We start from the raw sequence: 19,099 nt of genomic DNA, 5'->3' as shown, positions 1-19,099 counted from the left end.
GTGTCTTGGAATTTCAATGTTTTCTTGCTTGAAAAGTGTCCACACACCTAATATTAATAAATTGGAATATTAATAACATATTACATTATGAAATTGTTATCAATGTGACATTGTAGTATAATACCTATAATACTTTGAGATGTCTCAGTGTCTAGTTGCATGGTGTTAAAGTGTTGAATTATAGTGTGTTTTAGTGCCCTCTTGTGATTAATGCCTTAACTTCAGCATGATGTATTATTTGTCTCACTCAGACGTCACTCCATCTCTCACGTATCATATATTTAATTACTTACCATCCACATTTGCCCTTTTATTTCCCCCAAAGTTGGTTTGACTCTGTCTGAATCTATGTGTATATATTTACACCGACAAAAATTTTTCAAACCCAAGAGTCATGTTTGTAGGTAAGCGTTTGGTGAGATTTTGTGGCCACATGGAATGACAGGATGTGTAGTTATTTGCAGCACTGTTTTGTTGCTTTAATAAATTATCCCACATAGCTGGCATCTATTTTATACTGATAATGTTTAGTTCTACAGTTAGGTCCATAAATTGTTGGACGAAGACAAATTATTGTAGTTTTGTCTCTGTATACCACCACAATGGATTTAAATGAAATAATCAAGATTGTTTAGTCTTATAAACTGTCCCCCATTTTCAGAGGCTCAAAAGTAATTAGACAAATGACTGGCAACAGTTTAATAGCCAGGTGAGGCCTCTTCCCTTTTTATTTCATGAAAAATGAAGCAGAAATATCTGAAGTTAATTCAAAGTGTTATATTTGTAATTCTAATTTGAATTTGCATTTTTATCAGGGCTTACGGTTTAAGAGATTCACTTTCAAGTAATGAAATATCAAGCCTGACTTTCTCCAGACCTGCTGGACCTTCTGACCAGCACAGACCAGTGCTATCAAAGTACACAATAGTCTTTATAATTATAAACATCCATTTCATTTGAGGATTATTCATAAATTGTATTGTTACAGGGGTAAATTATTTTCCATTAATCTTTGCAAACAATATTTGAAAGAGAAAACTCAATACTAGGACAGGTAATGTTTCTTTATACTGTATAAAATAGTACCATGATCCTATGATATTCAATAAAAGCATTTTAAGGCCTAAAAGAAGAGAAAGCTAAATTCAGTGTAGATTAATGCATTGGTTATTATTGTAACAGTGCATCAAAGCCACAATTTAAAAAATCAAAAAACAAATTCAATTATTTTTATTGTTATCTTATATCGAAGGCTCACAATATTCCAAAAGCAAATAAATATCTCAAACAAGAATTTTATCAGTGCTTGTGCTCCTTCAGGAGTTATTCCAGAGAAAGGCCTTGTTGTCCAGCAGACTGGCCAGTTTATGGTTGAAAGGCTGGTGAAAATTCCTGAGGATGTTCCTGGTAGCCGGAAGCATAGGACCAAGACTCCGGTCTTCCTCCCGCCGAGTGTTAGACATAGGCTGTTTGGTCAGTGCTGCCTCCACCTGCTGTGACAGAGGACCTACAAGAAAAGTAAAACAATGCATAATCAACCCGTGAAAATGGATTTTATTTCACTTACAAAGACAAAGTCACTCTGACTGATGTTTTTGTAGCTTTTTGGACACTTACCTACACTCAGAAAATCAAAAACTTTTTGGATTGTCTCTTTAAGGTTTGCTGCATAGTCCTCCAGTCGAAGAACAAGGATTTGTTCCTTACTGAAAACACTCAGCCAGTCCAGTAAGAAGACGATGTACATCCCCAGATTTAATCTCACCTGTGGGACAAAGGTGAGAAACAACAACAACAAATCAACATGACAAATCTGCTGTGGTGAGCCAGCTGCTGTTACAAAGGCCAAAAATAAAATCTGAATATGACCTGTTGATCTAAAGTCATTGAAATTAAAGGGGCACAGCTGCTCTTGCTTTTTTTTTTTTTTTTTCCTTATTATCAACTAATTAATTGAAAGTTTTAAGTCAAAATTTGGGTCCTCCTGTAGATATCTAAAAAAAGACAAAAAAAACAAAAACAAAACACCAAATACATTATTTAAAAAACAGTTGAGCTTTTTATAGGATAAAAGTATTTTATTTCTAACTGTTTAAATCATCAGTTAAAATTATGATGCTTAAGTGAAGAAATGCACACAGCGTAAATACTGATTTTTGGTTTTGTCCTTTGTCATGGGATTTACTAATATACTACATTATTGACATAGTAGTAGTATATCAAGCACTGATCTTAAATTCTTGACCACTTTAAAGTGCTCATTTTAGTCTATTACATACGGTTTGATACCTTTACGGTATGATTTCTATGTTTATACCAAATTTTGACATATAGATCTCTTAGAATGTGTAAGTAGTGTATTTTACATTAATAAACAGATGATTAATCATTAACTACTGTTTCGGAGAGCTCTTAAGAATGTCTCCTTCTTTCACAGAAATGTTGCATGGAAATGTGTTTGATTTTATACAGATCTGGCAAAGTGCATCAAAAGTCTCAATATTTCTCAAAACCATAACAACTGTTGTCAAACACAGATGAACTATGGAAAAAGCCAACAAGACCTTTTCTGGATAAATTAGATATTAACAGCAAGTAAACTAATGTGACCCACATGCATGGATTCGGTTATAGTGATTATTTAGTATAATTTTCTTCTTGAACCTAAATAATAACACGAAGCAAGACAGTATATTATTTAATCTAAATGCACAGACACTTTGAGTCCTCCAGAGGGCGCCACTATACAACATCACCTATTGTAGCTGTGATACTGGTCAAATCGAGTGCCACAAACCCTAGTCATCTTCTCTTTCGTAAGAGAAGAGTCATGTAAATAAAGGATTAAGTTTGTTTTTCTGAACTTGCTGTTAGATCAGAGACACATTCTTTGGCTCACAGTGTTTTCAGGATGAACTGGCTTTTACTGTATTAAATCTTTCAAGATAACAGTGTTGTCATCTGTATGTTATCATAAAAAATGACCAACTGCCAGAGCTCATAACTCAGCTTATTCCCAAGAGAGTGCTGCATGATAGTTGTTTGCTTCACTTCAGCACAGCAACATCCATTTACAGTGTCAGGTGGATTCTCAAAGTACAAATGTTTCATCATTGAAAATGCTTATAAAAGGCTCCTAATATTCTTAAAAATGAGAAAATCATTTTAGCTCACTGGCATGTCGTTGAAGAGGCTGGTGTTGTAGGCGCAGGAACGCAGTGACCATTCAGAGACACAGGACTGAAACAACTGCACAGACTCTATGACCTTCTGATGAAAGTCCTCTGCAGACTTGTTGGCCGTCTTAAAATACAAGTAGTCAGAATAGAGCCTGGCAACAAAGTGAAATAAATCAACTGGAAGCAGGAAAGCACATTTTTGCACAATTTGTGCAGTGGAAATTTTGATTGAAAACAAATATGTTCTGCAACAATGAAAAACATAAGGGAGTCCCATAGAAGCAATCAGAAGTGTTAGAAATTGTTTATCTACAGAAATTCAAGTCTGTGTCTACACAGATGGATGTGGGTAAGAAATTCTTTCTACCTCTCTACTGGATCTCTGAGCATTATGATAATTTTGGCATCGGGTTGGACTGCATGGATAAAGTCCTGGGCCAGGAAGGGGGGCTCTGTCTCCTTGTCTGCATGAAGATAGCTCCAGGCTTGGTTGTCCCACATAGTGGATGCACTGGCTTCACCTGACAAGACAGTGACAGTCTCAGTATCATTCTGGGTAACAACAGTTGATTTAATACAGTTGTGCAGTCCTTTGGGTAAACTATAGCATAGAGAAGATTCCTATTAAGCAAAGCTGTGAAAAAGATTTTGCGTTCACTAGTTAACTGGGAACAGCAGCCTGATACAGTAAATGCATATGCTTGAGCTGCTTTGCAAGGGTACAGTTTTGTCTTTTTACATGTAAAAATGTGGAAATGCATGTGACTAAAACAGATGCTGGTAGTCCTGCTGTCTCTCACTACCAGGTTTGAAACCAGTTCCATTTTGAATCTCAACGTGCAACAGAATGACCTGCAAGAAATGTTCTCGTGACAGAGCCCCAAGTCATTTGGCTTTCTGTGTACACTTATAAATACACTGAGCTATCTGTTCTACATCGCAAAAAATATATATATCATGAATAATGCCGACATTGTGTCCTTCCAGCTCTTCTCTTGAGCACTGTAGTGCTTCTGAGACGAGAGCCATTTGCTGAAAATGATCATGGCCTGACGCTAAAGAAAAAGAAGAGAGAGAAAAAAACTCAATTGAATTATGGTCAGGATACAGTTGTTTGGCTGCTGAAAGCCCCTCAGAAGATACAAAATGAGAAATAAAAAGCCAAGACATTCTTCCATTTGATGCACAGTGACACTAACAATAGATCATAACCACTTGCACACACAAACACTTTCACATGTGTTCACCTGTTATGAGCTGGAGTGCACGGTGGTGTCCAGATGAATTTCCAGTGATTCCTTCTTGGATGCTGTGGGCTGCCAAGTCAAACAGATCCAGGTAATCTTCCACACGAAAACTTTCCTGGAAGCCATCTTTGAAACGGATATAACCTGCAACCCCATTTACACCAAAACATCACTTATGATGTATTTCTTTTTAGACTGCTTTGTAATCAAATTAAGAGAATGAAGTGTGTACACTTTAACCCTGGCAGGACAAACAAACTCCGGACTCTGAAACAGTACTGTTTTTCTTCTGTTTATGAATAAGCAATAATTTGACTCCATTTTGCACACTAGCTACATTTACATGACATACAATCAGCAAATAATGGTGACTTTATACAGATACACACTACAAGATTATTTTCCTAAAAACATTTAAAAGCTCCATTTTATTTATTATGTATTTAACTGTATAGAAGAAGAAAAAATCAAATTGATACTCTCCCCTTCAATTGCATGTCTCATTGAAAAAGCAGCCAAACACTGACAACAAAATCACTGCATACTGCAACTAATTCAGTAAGACTAACAAGATTTTTATTTGTAGACTCAAAAAGTACTTTTAGTGATGAAGATTATACAAACACTCTAAAAAATGTGTACTTTTTTAATGCTGGAAGAATGGGAATGAGCACAAGTTCAATCAGGTGAAAACAGACAGCGTAGGAAGCATAAATGGTAAAGTGAACACAGCAAACAGATCACCCATTTTTCATTTTCCTTAAAGCTGCTCTTCATACTTGTAAAGTCACTATTTGTTTGTTTAATCATGGACGATTGTGTAAAATGTGGACAGTGGATGCGGTTGCTGGAACATGTGTCGTGACCATGACTTCCTGTGGTCTCCACTGGTTACCTTTCTAACCTCGCAGTGACCTCATAGCTTCAGGAAGTTACTTTCTGCAGTTAAGAGTTGTGTAACTTTCCATGCTGTACATTCAGTAAACAGTACACCGTGCTCTCTGTTCAGGGGAAAGGACTTCCCTAAATAAAATTCTTCCATGCAGAGCACACTACAGCCTCACCGAAGCAGACATCACTTCTTCCATCCATTAATATAGCTGTTAGTGCTACTGGGGAAAATGATGTAACTAAAACAAACTACTGAATATTATTATTTTTATGTAACATTAGCTACAGCAACATTTTTTATGGTTTGTAAACTCTTTTTCGAGCCTGACATTTTTTTCTGAGCTTCCAGTGAAGGTCAGTGATGAATGTGTCATCTTGTTTGTCATGTTGCAGGTAAGTGATGAACTCATGTTTAGTTGTTGCACAAACTAAACTTGTTTTGCTCGCTAAAGTTTGGAATTTTAAGATGACGCACACAAGGATCTGCACAACCACTATGAAAACTCTGCACACTCATTTTTGGGTTATACATAAGGAACAGAAGAAGTGAAAAATGGTAAATGCCCCTGAATGAGTTGCCCTCAAATGCAGCACAGAATGTGAGGTTGTATGTGTCAGACTAGTTATAGCCAGAGGAAATATTCTAGTTTTGGATGAAGAAATGTTTCTGCCTGGGTAGCGTGTGCAGCAGACGGGATAAATGGCATCTACCCTCCCATGGGAATAATCTGACACTTTGTGGACATTTTATTTCCAGGTCAGTTTTTCACATAAACTCTCACTGAGGCTTCACTTCTTAGTCACTTTAAACCAGTTGATTTAGTACCATCTGCTCGTGCTTTATCTACATTAAAGTATCTGTCATAATGATCGATTAAAGTATTACTTAAACTTGTGAGATTTACAAAAACAAGTCCAAAATGACATCCATTTCCTGATGACTTACCAAACCGTTTCCTGGTCCACCAGTGTGGCTCTTTCATTATGTTGAATTTGACTTCTGGATGAAGTAGCATTCTGTGAAACAAGTCAGTCGTGCCACACTTTGGTTGACCAATAATGTAGAAGTATGGCAGGCACCGCAGACGAAAGTCCTTCCCATCTTTGTGGTATAAATGCTTGTGGAAATTGGCCCTCAGGCGGTCACACACAGTCTTGAAGGACTTTGAGCGCAGTGTGAAGAGGTTCTTCCTGTACAGGTCATTGCCAGGTTTACTGGAGAACTCCTCGTACCAGCAAGGGCTCTTGATACCAGGCAAGAAACGGTGAGGAATCACTGAAAAAAGCTGGAGAGGAAGAGATACTCATCTGTCATTTTTGTATGATGCTGTTTTTGTAAAATCCTGTCCTCTGTATAGTTCGGTATCTGCATCTGTCAGTTATGTCATATATTTTGCACACCAGTGTTTACAAGTTGTTAATAGCCAGTAAAGAATATATGGCCGCGTGGAAAAATTCAGTTGTGTTTCCAAATGTTTGACACAAACTTCCCACTAACTGTTGCTCCTAATGACTCACTTGTAATGGTAGTAATAACTGTACATCTCAACAGCAACAACTGATGATGCTCTCTGCATAAATAGTGCAAAATTACGCACTGTAATGTGGAAATGTATGATGACACGCTAAACACAGGACATCTGCAAAAGCACGTAGTAAAAGTAGTCCATAGGCCCTTAGCAATGCTTTGTGAAACCATTCTTAGCAAACACCTGTCATTATGAGCTTCACCAAATAGGTATTTAATGCAGGGTTGACTGTAAGGTGCTTGTAAATTAACTGACACCTATAATTCATTTTTGCCAACAAATAAAAAAACACTTAAAAAATAAATTCAGTTATCACTTCTATGTTGTCTCTGTTTGTGACAATAGTCTGGAGCATTTACAGTGAAAGCTCTTGTTGTAAAATTCTGCAGCAAACTTACATGAGAGTCTGTGGCAATGACATCCTTCTCATCAGGCACTTTCCTGGGTGTGTACTCCTGTTTGATGAGCTTTACAAGCACTTTCACGTTTACTGGGTTCTTTTTAGAAGAAGCTCTTGTTGCTGTTGTGCTGGTCGGGATGGCTGCAGGTCTGAGCTGATATGGTGATGGAGTGAACAAAGGTCCTTTCTTATCCCACATTAGGACGTAAGAAGCCATAATGAAAAATGTCAACGTCAAGCCCAGGAGGAAGCTAACCACTTTGATTTTCGAGATGCGCTGTAGGTTCTTGAAAAACAGCATAGGAACATGTTTGATGTCCAGATTTTCAGCCACATTTGTGTCCCTGAAGTCCAAAAACGTCCGGACGGGCCGTTTTGCATAGTTTTCAGCAATGTGCAAGCTGTGAAGGTGGTTGTGGAGCCTTGGAGTGTTGCTCCCATTTTTGCAGTCTGATAGTGACATAGTGACCGAGAATCACAGCAGGCATGTAGAAATAGAAGCAAGGAAATTACTCTCTAAAAAAAGCTTTGTTTCACCCATAAGAATTTAGTGAAATTAAGCTGCAGGTCATCGCTTGTCTTCTTTTTTCCTACATGTGTCTGAGTCTTCAATGTGGCCTCCTGTAAAGCAGAAACAGTTGTTAAAACACAACACATGTCTTTTCAATCAAAGTGCAGCAGTGTGCTTTCCTTTGAAGTTATAGAGTGTCACCCAAACTAAGTGAACATTTTTAGCACTACGGGTCATTGTCACTCTCACACACCAGTATGTGAAATTCATCCTATTCTCCATTCTATAATAGGAGTCACCTCTAAAATGTTTGAGGTTAGCTGCTGCATGTGTGTGGTCTGCTATATGGAGATCTCCGGCTTGATGATTTGGGGTATAAAGCACATGCAAAGGCAAGCTCTTCTAGAAAATTTTCAAGGTCAGAATAATGGTAGCTCTGTAATTCAAAACTAAAAACACACGATTACTCTCTTCGAGCTAAAAGCCCACTCTGAGCTTTATTTCTTTAACCTATGAATGTTATTTTCAAGATTAACTTATTTTTACAGGGAAACCACATTAGGTATTGATACAGGTGGCCAAACAGTGCACACACTGTTTTCTTTTCCCACCACATGAATAATAAGAAAGTAAATTAGTAGATTATTTCAAGAATGTCGTACTGAAAAAAAATCCCAGCACTAAAGTGTAAAACATTATTAAAAGACTTTTTACTCTGACATGTCCTCAGCCAGTTACAGTTATTTTTCTTTTGTTGTTGACTTAAAAATCCCAGTAGAGCAAGGAATGAAATCCTGCACCAGTTCTAATGGATACAACTTCTTTTTTCCTTACTATGGAAAAGGGTCTGTTAAAATGCAACCACGCTAGCGATGCTATCTCAACCCGTTCACAAAATCCGTTATAGTGAAACGTGATTATGCGTCAGTGCTTCAGTGCTTCAACCAAACAAGCAGTTCCAGTAATTAGATGACTTCAAGTGAAAGAGAAAGTCCCACCTGCTCATGACCGTTTACTTATTGTGCACTAACAAGTTACTGGAAGTCTGTCATATTATCTTGAGAGCAGGTTTCTCCTGTAACCTATTTCGTCTGTTACTGACGTCAGATTAACCCTTTATTTCCCGTGGGCCTGCTGGCGGGCCTATTTTAAAAGCACTAAATGACTATAACTCCATTACAGTTTGTGCTAGAGAAAAAATTCAAGCAGTTTTGGAAAGAAGAGAAGACGAGGGTTATAAGGTGTTCACAAGGTACTGCTGTCTGACAGAAAAAATCTGCTCTGTTTTGAGGCGAGCAACATGGCATAGATGAGATGGGTACATTGTGGTCATAAATCGATGTACATGGTCATGAACAATACTCAGGGTAGGCTGTGGTGTTTAAAAAATGTGCAGTTGGTACAATAATCCCCATAGTTTGCCAAGAAAATATGCTCCCCACAATTAAAACACCACCACCACCAGAAGCCTGAACACTTAATATGTTGACCAAATTTTGACTTCCATCCAAATGTCACAGAGGAAATCAAAACTCATCAGACCAAGCAACATTTTTTCAGACTTTTACTGTCCAGTTTTGGTGAGTCTGGGTGAATTATAGCCTCAGTTTTCTAAGTGGCATCCAGTGTGCTAAATACACTGAGTTGTTGACATCTGATTAGCTGATAAGAATGCGTAACAAGCAGTTGAGCAGTTCTAACAAAGTGGACTGTGTGCGTACCGGCATACCCCAAATGCGAGTCAATTTATTCATTTCACTAGGATGATTTTATACTCATGCCTTTGGGATTACCTCAAACAATTTTTAATTGAAGCCTGGATTATAAACATGGCTGCACTCCTTTCAAAACCAGAGAGTCTAACGAATGATCATATCAAGTTACATTACGTAAAACCTAGAATTTACTCTTTCTGTAGCTTAACATCAAGGAATTTTCTGAAAATCATACTGCGATTCAGTGTTACCGCAATAGATGCACATCTGTTTAATGTTTATAGCCTTTCACTTGTCACTCTGCAACACTGATATAAATTGTGTAGTACTCACGTAAGGTCTGCAGCATGTTTGATAAATATGTGCACATGGAGCTTCAAAAATCCTAAACAATTCCCACAGACTTGCAGATTTCATAATGGGACCAACCTGATCCCTTGCAGACTTATCAGGAATGCATGTCGATATTTGTAAGCCTGCGTGGGCAGCTGCAGAGACTGAACTTATTTTTGATCCAACTAGAGTTGTGAGGGATAATTTAGTGAAATATCGGTGGATAAAGAAGGTATAATATCCATCATAATTAACAGTTCATGTTCTGAGTAAACATGGCTGTGTGTGATACTAATCTTTATTTCCTATATGCCATATATTCACATATATACAAGCTTTTTCATTCTTTTTAATGATCCATAATCATATTAATAAATTATTCCATTCCCCTATTTCTGTTTCTTCATGTTTTATTTCTACAAACCCAGGTAATTGTGATCTTTTCTGTTCTCTGCATCTATTTATCTATTTATCACCATTAAAGATTTATGTCTGGTTGGGCAAATTTCAAATTGTGGGAGAAGAGAGGGATTTGGAAATGTGACAGAGCATAAAGAGGACAGTGAAAGTCAAGGGTAAAGCACAGAGTGGAGGACGGAAGCAGCAGAGATGAGAAAAACAGCATGAGAACGTGCAGGAAAGACGGGTTTTAGATTCTTTGGTCTCAAAATCAATCAACGACGGGAAGCAATAAACACCACATGGGATTGACTGAGGTGAAACCCTACCATAAAAATCCTGAGAAACCAAAATAAAAACCTGCATTTATCATTGAGTTAGAAGCATTTGCTGTCCTAAGCATACAAAATGTTAAGATGGCTGTGCAAGAATATCAAAGTCAGAATGATTACTGCAACAGATTTTATTTTCTTTCTGTGGGTCTACATTTTTCAGGTCCTTTTGTGCCTATGTGGCTTTAAGCAACTCCCTGATGTTGATGAACAGAAAGTTGGATGAAATCTCTTCACCACTCACTGACATGGTTGAACTTCTAGCCTCTAGAATTAAGAGTCTCATCATTTTAATTTCGAGAGGGTTATTAAAAAGACTCTGGCTTGCAAACACAAGGGAAGCTCCATCATACAACTTAAATGAAATCTAAAGACAAACGGTTTGAATCTACACATTAAATTGGAAACCATAAGGGCCTTTCATTAACACAGATTCAACCCATGACTCTGGCACCGTAGCACCTTAGCTCACCCACTCAGGCAAAAGTCACAAAGTAAACACAAGAGGAAGTTTAAGTAGGAGTAGCTAAGCTTATGGCTCGTGCAGTCATATGCTGCCCATTCTCCTTTGGACAACACACAGCGGATATACAAATAAACCAGAAAGAGTTTTTATCAAACACACAACTATTGTTTAGAACTTTTAAACTGAAAGACAATTTAGCAAAAGTCAGACACAGATCAGATAGTGATGACAATTCAGATGCTGTTTTATGCTGCTTTCAGTCTGCTTTTCAATTTTTGTGAGAGAAGGGAAGAAGTTTCTGTCACGCTAGTCGAAGTATTTCATAATTCATGACTGAGGATAAAACTATAAATTTTAATGACGAACACTCGTTTTCGGTCTGGCTTTTTAGTGCCTATACTGTGTAGTGTGAACGTGGCTTAAAGCAACGGGTTTTTAACATCTCTTAAATACTAAGGCTTAGTTTCCCAGACGTGGATTAAGCCTTGTCTTAGACTAAAAACCTTTTTCAGTGGCGATCTTCATTTGATTTTTCTTTTGGTCTGTGACTAGGCTTAAATGTTCAGAACTGTTTAAGATTTTCCGACATGGGGAAAAGACCCTGAACCCGGAGATTAAGAGTAGAATCCTCTACCACGTGAGCTATACAGCTAAAATTATGTCCAACAGGTTGACTTCATAAAACCTGTTTCTCATATAAACTAAATATAGATGGAACCCTCTGGCCAATAAATCTATCTGGATTCATGAATCCAAATAGAATTTGCATGCAGTTGTAAACTATATAACCTCTGTTTTAAGCTAGAGTGCATACATGAGACTGCCAGGATGCACCTGTACTTAAAAATTTTACCATTAAAAGCAGAACATAAAATACATGTTACAACATATCAGCCGTGGGAAGAGGAACTTGATCCTGCATTTCTGCTCGGACATCCTAGGGTTCTTTGCTCAGGAAGGAGTCAATCATCAAGAGTGGCTCCTTAGAATACTTGGCCATGCTAACTGGTAGAAAAGAGGGCTGATCCAGGATCATCTTTCATGAGATGCAGATGTTCAGTCCATCGCACATTTTGGACCAAATAAACATATTGCAACACGTACATGTGAGTTTTCTTACAGTGCACATTCCTTGACCCTGAAAGATTAATGGTAATGTTTTTAGTGAGTTCCTATTGGCCAATGGCAAACACAAGGAGTCATGTTGAAATGACTTAAGGAAAGGAAGTGCCACCGTTAAAACACACGCACACATAACCAAATACTCACAGAGAAAACTTCTTCCATTTTTAACACCTGTTATTCCTCTGACCCCATCTTCGGGTCAATATTGTCCTTGAGCTAATGTGGAAACTTCCATAAAATCTTCTGGGATTTCTTGAGCCTGATCATGTGAAAAGCATTTAATTTTTTTAATTTTTTTTATTTCTTTTATTTTTTTTCCTTTAATGCCAAAGATTAGGTCAAACATGTTGCAGTTAAACATATTTTTCTTGCAAATTACACACGACATTTCTGCTTATACAATCAAAGTTAGCACAGTTTTGTGAAACTAAATCTTATGTTACCCATTTCAATTAAAATGAAAAAAAAAATCCACCTTATGGTGGGGCTATAGTAAATCATCCCAGTCCATGTAGTCAATATGGTTTCTTCCTTTTCCGTCTGTCTGGAGTCTACTCACAAGTGTTACAGTGAAAATAAAATGTCCTCTGATTCTTAATGGCAATATGTTCAGTGGTGGCTTAGCCTATCAAGAGCTTGTGGCTGTAAAACGGACAAACAACGAGAGCTCATTATTTTTAATCAGCCCCAGCGGCACAGATTTAACAGATGTGTGTCAGATCTGGAATTTAACCTACTCCACTGATAAATATGAACAATGTCTACTGTCAAACAACAGGCCTACTCCACATATGTTATTTGTGTTCCCTCTGTTCTTTGGATCGAAGAAAAAAAAAGTCATAGGCGGTGTCAAAGGTGGTGCACTCAAGCTTGATTGCATTTATGATATTTGGTGGTTCGTCATGCATCTGTTTGATTTGCTAACTGAAAATCTTGCTTGAGATGTTAAATTTATACATGGGAGCATGAGCCCTGCACACATACACGTTTGCAGTATGCATACTTCCTGCTTTTATGCTTACACAAAGGCACGCTCATTAGAACCTTCCTCAATGCCTTACACTCTTAATTTCTCTTTATCTCTAGTGTTCATGATAAAACGATAGGAATTAGACACAGTGATTACAAGCATCTCCGCAGAGTTCATCCAGTGAACAAAATGCTTTATGCTATGCAACTGTGGCACAGCTCTGTATAGCATTTCACATGACGAGTCTATGAAACGTGACTTCTGAAAACACCTTTGAGTGAATGCACTGTAACCAGAACATTATTCAGAGAGGGGACTTCCAAGAGTAAGTACTCAGTATACACGTACATTATCGCTTCTCCTGAAACATGTTTTAATCATGTCTTAATGTTTATAACTGTGTAAACACATCCTGATGTGATCCAGGGCATTCTGTGAGTGGGATTTGGCAGAATGCCAGCGCTAGGAAAAGGGAGGCACAAGGAAAACCTGATGCCACAAAAGGAAATAAGAAAGTCTCCCTGTTGATGGGGAAGTCAAACAAAGACAGATTGGATTCCAAACGGAGGTAATAATAAAACTTTCTCAATGTGGGTGAAAAAGAAATCAAAAAGTTAAAGCAATTTAAAGGAAAGAAAACAACAAATACTTATTTTCTGGGAGGTACTCATGTATCTATGTTTTTTTTCTCCTTTCAGAGGCCCTCGCAGTGAGATTACAAATAAAATCAGCAGGAAAAAGCACCCCGAGAGCGCAAATATCTCAGGAAACAGGCTTAATCTACTTCATAGAGCTGGACTAAGCCTCCCTTTCCTTTTTACTTCCCACTAAAAAAAACAACAACAACAACAACATTTTGTCTCTACAGGAATCTGACTCATAAGCCACACCCACTAGTACGGTCAAAAAGAAACCGTAACTAGAAAACAAGAATATGCTTATATAGACATTCTTGACATCTGGAGTCCAGATCTCAAGAGGGTCAGTGGATACATGCCACTATGTACATCTGCATGCATATGAATTTATAGTATCAACATATGATTTGCTTCAGTAAGACTTTAAAACCAATGTCATATCAATAGAAAACAGAGAACATCTGCATCACTACTGTTTAATAAATGGAAGGGAAACATCTGAGGACCTGGGGTCAGCATGGGTGAGCTGTGACGCTGTAAGAAGCAGCAGTGATCACATGTGAAATCCTCCCTTTGCCTTTGCAAAGAAAGCCTGCAGGAAGTACAATAGATCAAAAAAGAACAAGTGAGGGTATAAGAGAACTAAAAAGCAAAAGGCTCAAGATTGTGGTGTGTTGAGGGACCCACTGAGTATTCACACTCTGCCACTGTGCTCGATCCATCATCCCAGTGACTGTTCTCTCATTTTTTTTAAAAACAGTGCCTTTTGTGCCACTGTGTTTGCTCGAGTGGCAAAGTTGTTGCAGTAATTATGACAAAGGCCATAGTTGGACCAATAAAACAGGGAACCTTAACGCAGGAAACTCTCATGTGCATTTCCTGTTTTAAAGTGATAATCTGCGCTGTTTCTTTTAAATCTTCCATAACATTAACCGCGAGTTAATTGCTGTAATTCACTCAGAATCACTGCAGCGGAAAGAAGATTGTTATTTCCACCTGCTGTAATTTATATTGTGCCATATGCCTCTGTTCTGAGTTACACATCCCCACCCTTCCATATGCACACATGGAAACTCCAGAGGTGGGAAGACCCACCACACACAATAAGAGTGGGCATCGGTGACAAAACGTTCAAAATCACTTAAATCGCTTTTCTTTCCCATTGTGATGCTTGATTTCAAGCTTCAGCAGGTTGACTTGACATATCTGCATCCCTAAATGCATTTATTTGCTGACATTTGATTGACTGATTAGGCCTAACCTTGGTTTTTATCATATATACATCAGATCATCTTACTGCCACACCCACTTTTTTCCAGTAGTTTCTCCATAGTAAACTTGTGCAATAACTTACAAGTAAGAATAACCACAGTATAACCAGACAGTTAAATCTGTGTTGAAGTATTCTTCCCATTGAATATTACTGCTGTTGCACAGCTTGCTCTATCAGTGGAGAGAAGAGACAGAAATTCTGTTCATTTCTCTGTTTGGTTATTGTCTTCTCCTTGAACCTGGCATGTCTCTTCTTGAGCGACTTCACCTTCAGCTGCCCACTACACTAATACTGAAAACAGTTAAAGAAAGAACTTGTCAGCAATGTTTGATAAGTTCTTTTATCAACTGAACTATTTTTGACTGGTTATGAAAACATCCATGCAAATCCCATTTGCACACAAATGGTGTGGATACAAGACATGCAGCAGCTTGACTGACCTAACCTGATTTCTATGAAAGATTTTTAGCCAACAGCTGTCCACATACTTGCTTGACTTAATATCTTTAAAGTTTGAACTCATCATTAACCCGTAAATCTGTCTCTTTTGATTTTAATTCATGTTTATAATGTCAGTAATAATAATTATATATTTAGAATAACTAATCACTTATTTGTCTGCTTCACTTGGAACACTGCCTAATATCACATTATAATGTTGTCATATGTTACAGAAAATATTTGTCTTGCCTAGTGACTCAGACTTGACTCAGGGCTACAGACAGTATGTGGATAATTAAATTTCCATTTTGTTTCCAAGCTGTTAATGGGTAAATCATAAAGCATGCAACTTTAACATAAAACTAAGAAGGAAATGTTGGAAATATTAGTTAATGTGTCTCAATTTACTTTAAAACAAACGTTATTTCAACAATTACAGTATATACTCTGGCTACTGTGTTCCTTAAACGCACTAGAATTCATTCAGTGTGTAAAACTTAAATTGATGAATTTTACCCGCTTTAAAATTGTGCTTCAATTGTCAAAAAAAAAAAAAAACCCTTTTAAAAAAACAACTCAAACACAGAGGGAAAAAATCAACTCCACCCAGGTGTAAATCTGTTTGCCACATCTGTATAAAGTATGATGTTCGCATAACAGATAATCAAACTAGAAAGACCAACAAATGGAAAAGAAAATATTAGAGTGAAAAACATCATCCATCAGGAAATTTACTCAACGCCAAGAGAGTGACAGGTGCAGATAAAGGTTTGACTACACTAAAGCATCCGTTCAAAACCAGCTTTCATGCTTGAAATAATAAAGTCAATCTTGGATTACTGAGGCTTGTTGTCATGACAGGTTAAAACAGCCAACTCTTGAAATAGAAGCTCTGAGATACCAAGATGCCAAAACACTTTAGTATCACGCAGTCCTCCCACATTCCCAATGTTCTGTTACAGAATCATTTTCTTCCATTTGAAGTGGACCCCTAGAGTCCAGTCTAAACAATCTGATATGGTACAGCTCGCTCGCTCGCTTTTCCTCTCCCCTCTCATACTTCTAGCATGACCTAAGCCTTCTACCGCTGGCCAAAAGAAGCATGGCATTGACATCCTAGCAGCTCTAGAAATTTGTTCCACAACTTCAGGGGGGCAACCTAAAACCTTCCTTCCTAGCAGACCATACAGAGTGCAGAGATAGGTGCAGCAGCCATAATGTGGTTTAGTTTGGGTGTGTGCAGTGTAATGAGGTGTAGAGATGTGCTACCTTTTACAAAAAAAACACTAAATCTACATTCCCCTTCACTCACTTTCAGATTCAACTCTTTGTCCTTCCAATTAACAAAAAAAAAATACAACTTTGGGTATTCCGACACTGCACAGAGAGCCCAGAGAGGCAGGTTTGTCCAAAGGTCACCTGCCTGTCAGGGCCTCTGCTATGCACCCCATGCATAGACTGTAACTGAGAGAAAAGACATAATGTCAAACAGCTACAGGGAGTGCACAAACATCTCACACAACATGAGCTCTCCAAACAAAAACACATTGTACAATTAACTTTGCATCATTTGCTGGATACATGAGATAAAGACTTATAATGAAAGGAATTTGCCAGGGGAACTCTCAGATAGTCCGATGTTGACGTAGAACCTTCTGGTTTTGCTTTGTAACAATAAACTGAATAATAATTACAAGACAAGGACATTAAGAGCATGTACACAGTTTATGTTAACCCTATCACACAGCCCAGTTTGTGATTCAGTCGGTGAATCACAAACTGGGCTAAAAGTCTTTTACCCCCAGAGACATGACACTGTGATGTTCTGCAGCTGTTCAGTGATGGAGATAAGGGGTTAGTAAGTTTTAAACATTGCAAAGGCAAAATTCCAGCAATTTCGGGGGAGGGGGGTTAAAGAAAGCATATGCAGTGCTCTTATGGCATATATCTTTTTTAACCTCCTAGGACCTGGCATCCACATATTTGGACATCACATTTTGGGTTATTTAGACCAAAATACTCAATCTTGCTCTCCAAGGGCCTGATATCCACTTACGAGGACATTATACTGCAACTGTTCTGTCGAAATTTTAAACGAATATCTCATATGTGGCTCTCATTTTTCTTAGAAACAAAAATTAGGTAAAACAAATATCAGGTAGTTCTTTGTTTTTACATTCATCAGGTCCCAATATGCCCAAATATCACAGAGAAATTAAAAATGCATGCCAAGGAAGAATTCCGGTCTTAGGAGGTTAAGGTTACACTTCAGCACAGTAGACTATGGGGGGTACTGCACAGAGGAGGTGTCTATTAGAAGCTGTCAAGTTTTCGGACCATATTGTCTATCGTTTACTTGCATATATATCAAAAGGATTAATTAGATAAAGTACGCAATTATGCTTCAGTATAAGAAAAATAAACTTTTTAAAAATCTATAAATCAGCTTGGGAACCTTCTTAAATCATAGCAACAATATGACCAAATCCTTTTCCCGTCACTTTTCCTGTTATTGTGATTATCCCGCTGAATAAAGATACTCACGCTGGAGTTGAGTCGGTTTTATTCCAAGAGTCTCTTGTGCAGCCGCTTAAGAGCCACTGAGACCGCCACTTAAGGTAATCAAAGCGACTTGATGGGTATTTGTATTAAGCGTCAGGCGGGGTGGAGAACAGCACAGCAGATGAACCTAGGTATGAACGATGTCTTCATTTATAACAAACGCCGGCTCGGTTTCGTCGAAGAACCGCGGAAGTCTGGAGTCTCCATCCAACTGAGCTCTCCTGCGCGTATCACAGAAGAAGGGGTGGAAGAGAAAGGGGAGGTGCACGCAAGTAGCAGGAAACACCACCTCCAACACCAGCAGCAGATTCAGTCTTATCTGCGTTTCAACTTCTTCGAAGTGCTGTTGTGCTGCTGAGTGATATGACCGATAGGATATCAGCTAAAATAGATTGGCGTTTTCCTGCTGGTCGATTGGGGAGAAGGGGATTTTTTTTTTAAAGTAGAAGATAGTTCAGCTGTGAGTTAAAAGGGTGACCACTATGGATGCAGCGATTTTATCTATCTGTCTAATGGTTTAATTATAAAAGCTAGAGTTTAATCAAATAAGACTTAAGGAACTGCTCTCACTTAATACATTCACGGTCATTTTAAACGACCTTTTAATTCAGGCTGCAAATCTTTTGCGTGAATACCTTTGTTTCTGGCATTTGACAAGATATTACTAAGGTATTCATTCTTTATTGATAATCACGTTTATAATTTTGGTTGTTTTGTGTGTTTGTTTGTTTTTTTTACTCTTTACCTGTATTTAACCCGTGTACGGATTCTGACGTGTATCTGCTATTAATTTGTGCAGCTTATGATCGTACTGCTGTCCTTCTTGGCCGGGACGCTCTTGTAAAAGAGATTTTTCATCTCAAGTGTTGTTTTTTTCCTGGTTAACTAAAGGTTTAAAAAAACTAAACTTTATAAATAAAGAGGGGGAAAAAATCTATAGTGTTTGGCACCAGTTAATTTTTACTAAATTATATATTTCAGTGTGAATATTTCACACTGCTCAAGTGTCCTCAAGAAACTCCTCAGAGTTCAATAACATGAAATTTCCATAACATATACAGCATTTACTCTAAATGCTCCATTTAATC

General features: G+C 37.8%; 1 protein-coding gene across 1 annotated transcript; it reads right to left on the bottom strand.

Annotated features, from left to right (window-relative positions):
* Positions 1–1,209: 1,209 nt before the first annotated feature.
* Positions 1,210–18,254, bottom strand: LOC113035226 (carbohydrate sulfotransferase 15-like). The gene is made up of 8 exons (XM_026190634.1): positions 17,994–18,254; positions 7,245–7,867; positions 6,264–6,603; positions 4,427–4,570; positions 3,547–3,700; positions 3,175–3,331; positions 1,618–1,765; positions 1,210–1,507 (listed from the first exon to the last, which is right to left on the bottom strand). The coding sequence occupies exons 2-8, from the start codon at positions 7,707–7,709 to the stop codon at positions 1,317–1,319; spliced, it is 1,599 nt and encodes a 532-aa protein (XP_026046419.1). The 5' UTR covers positions 7,710–7,867; positions 17,994–18,254; the 3' UTR covers positions 1,210–1,316.
* Positions 18,255–19,099: the final 845 nt, after the last annotated feature.

The sequence above is a fragment of the Astatotilapia calliptera genome, chromosome 13 (genome assembly GCF_900246225.1).
Source record: "Astatotilapia calliptera chromosome 13, fAstCal1.2, whole genome shotgun sequence".
Lineage (NCBI taxonomy): Eukaryota > Metazoa > Chordata > Actinopteri > Cichliformes > Cichlidae > Astatotilapia > Astatotilapia calliptera.
Note: the sequence above shows the minus strand (reverse complement) of the source record. Positions and strands in the feature narration are given on the sequence as shown.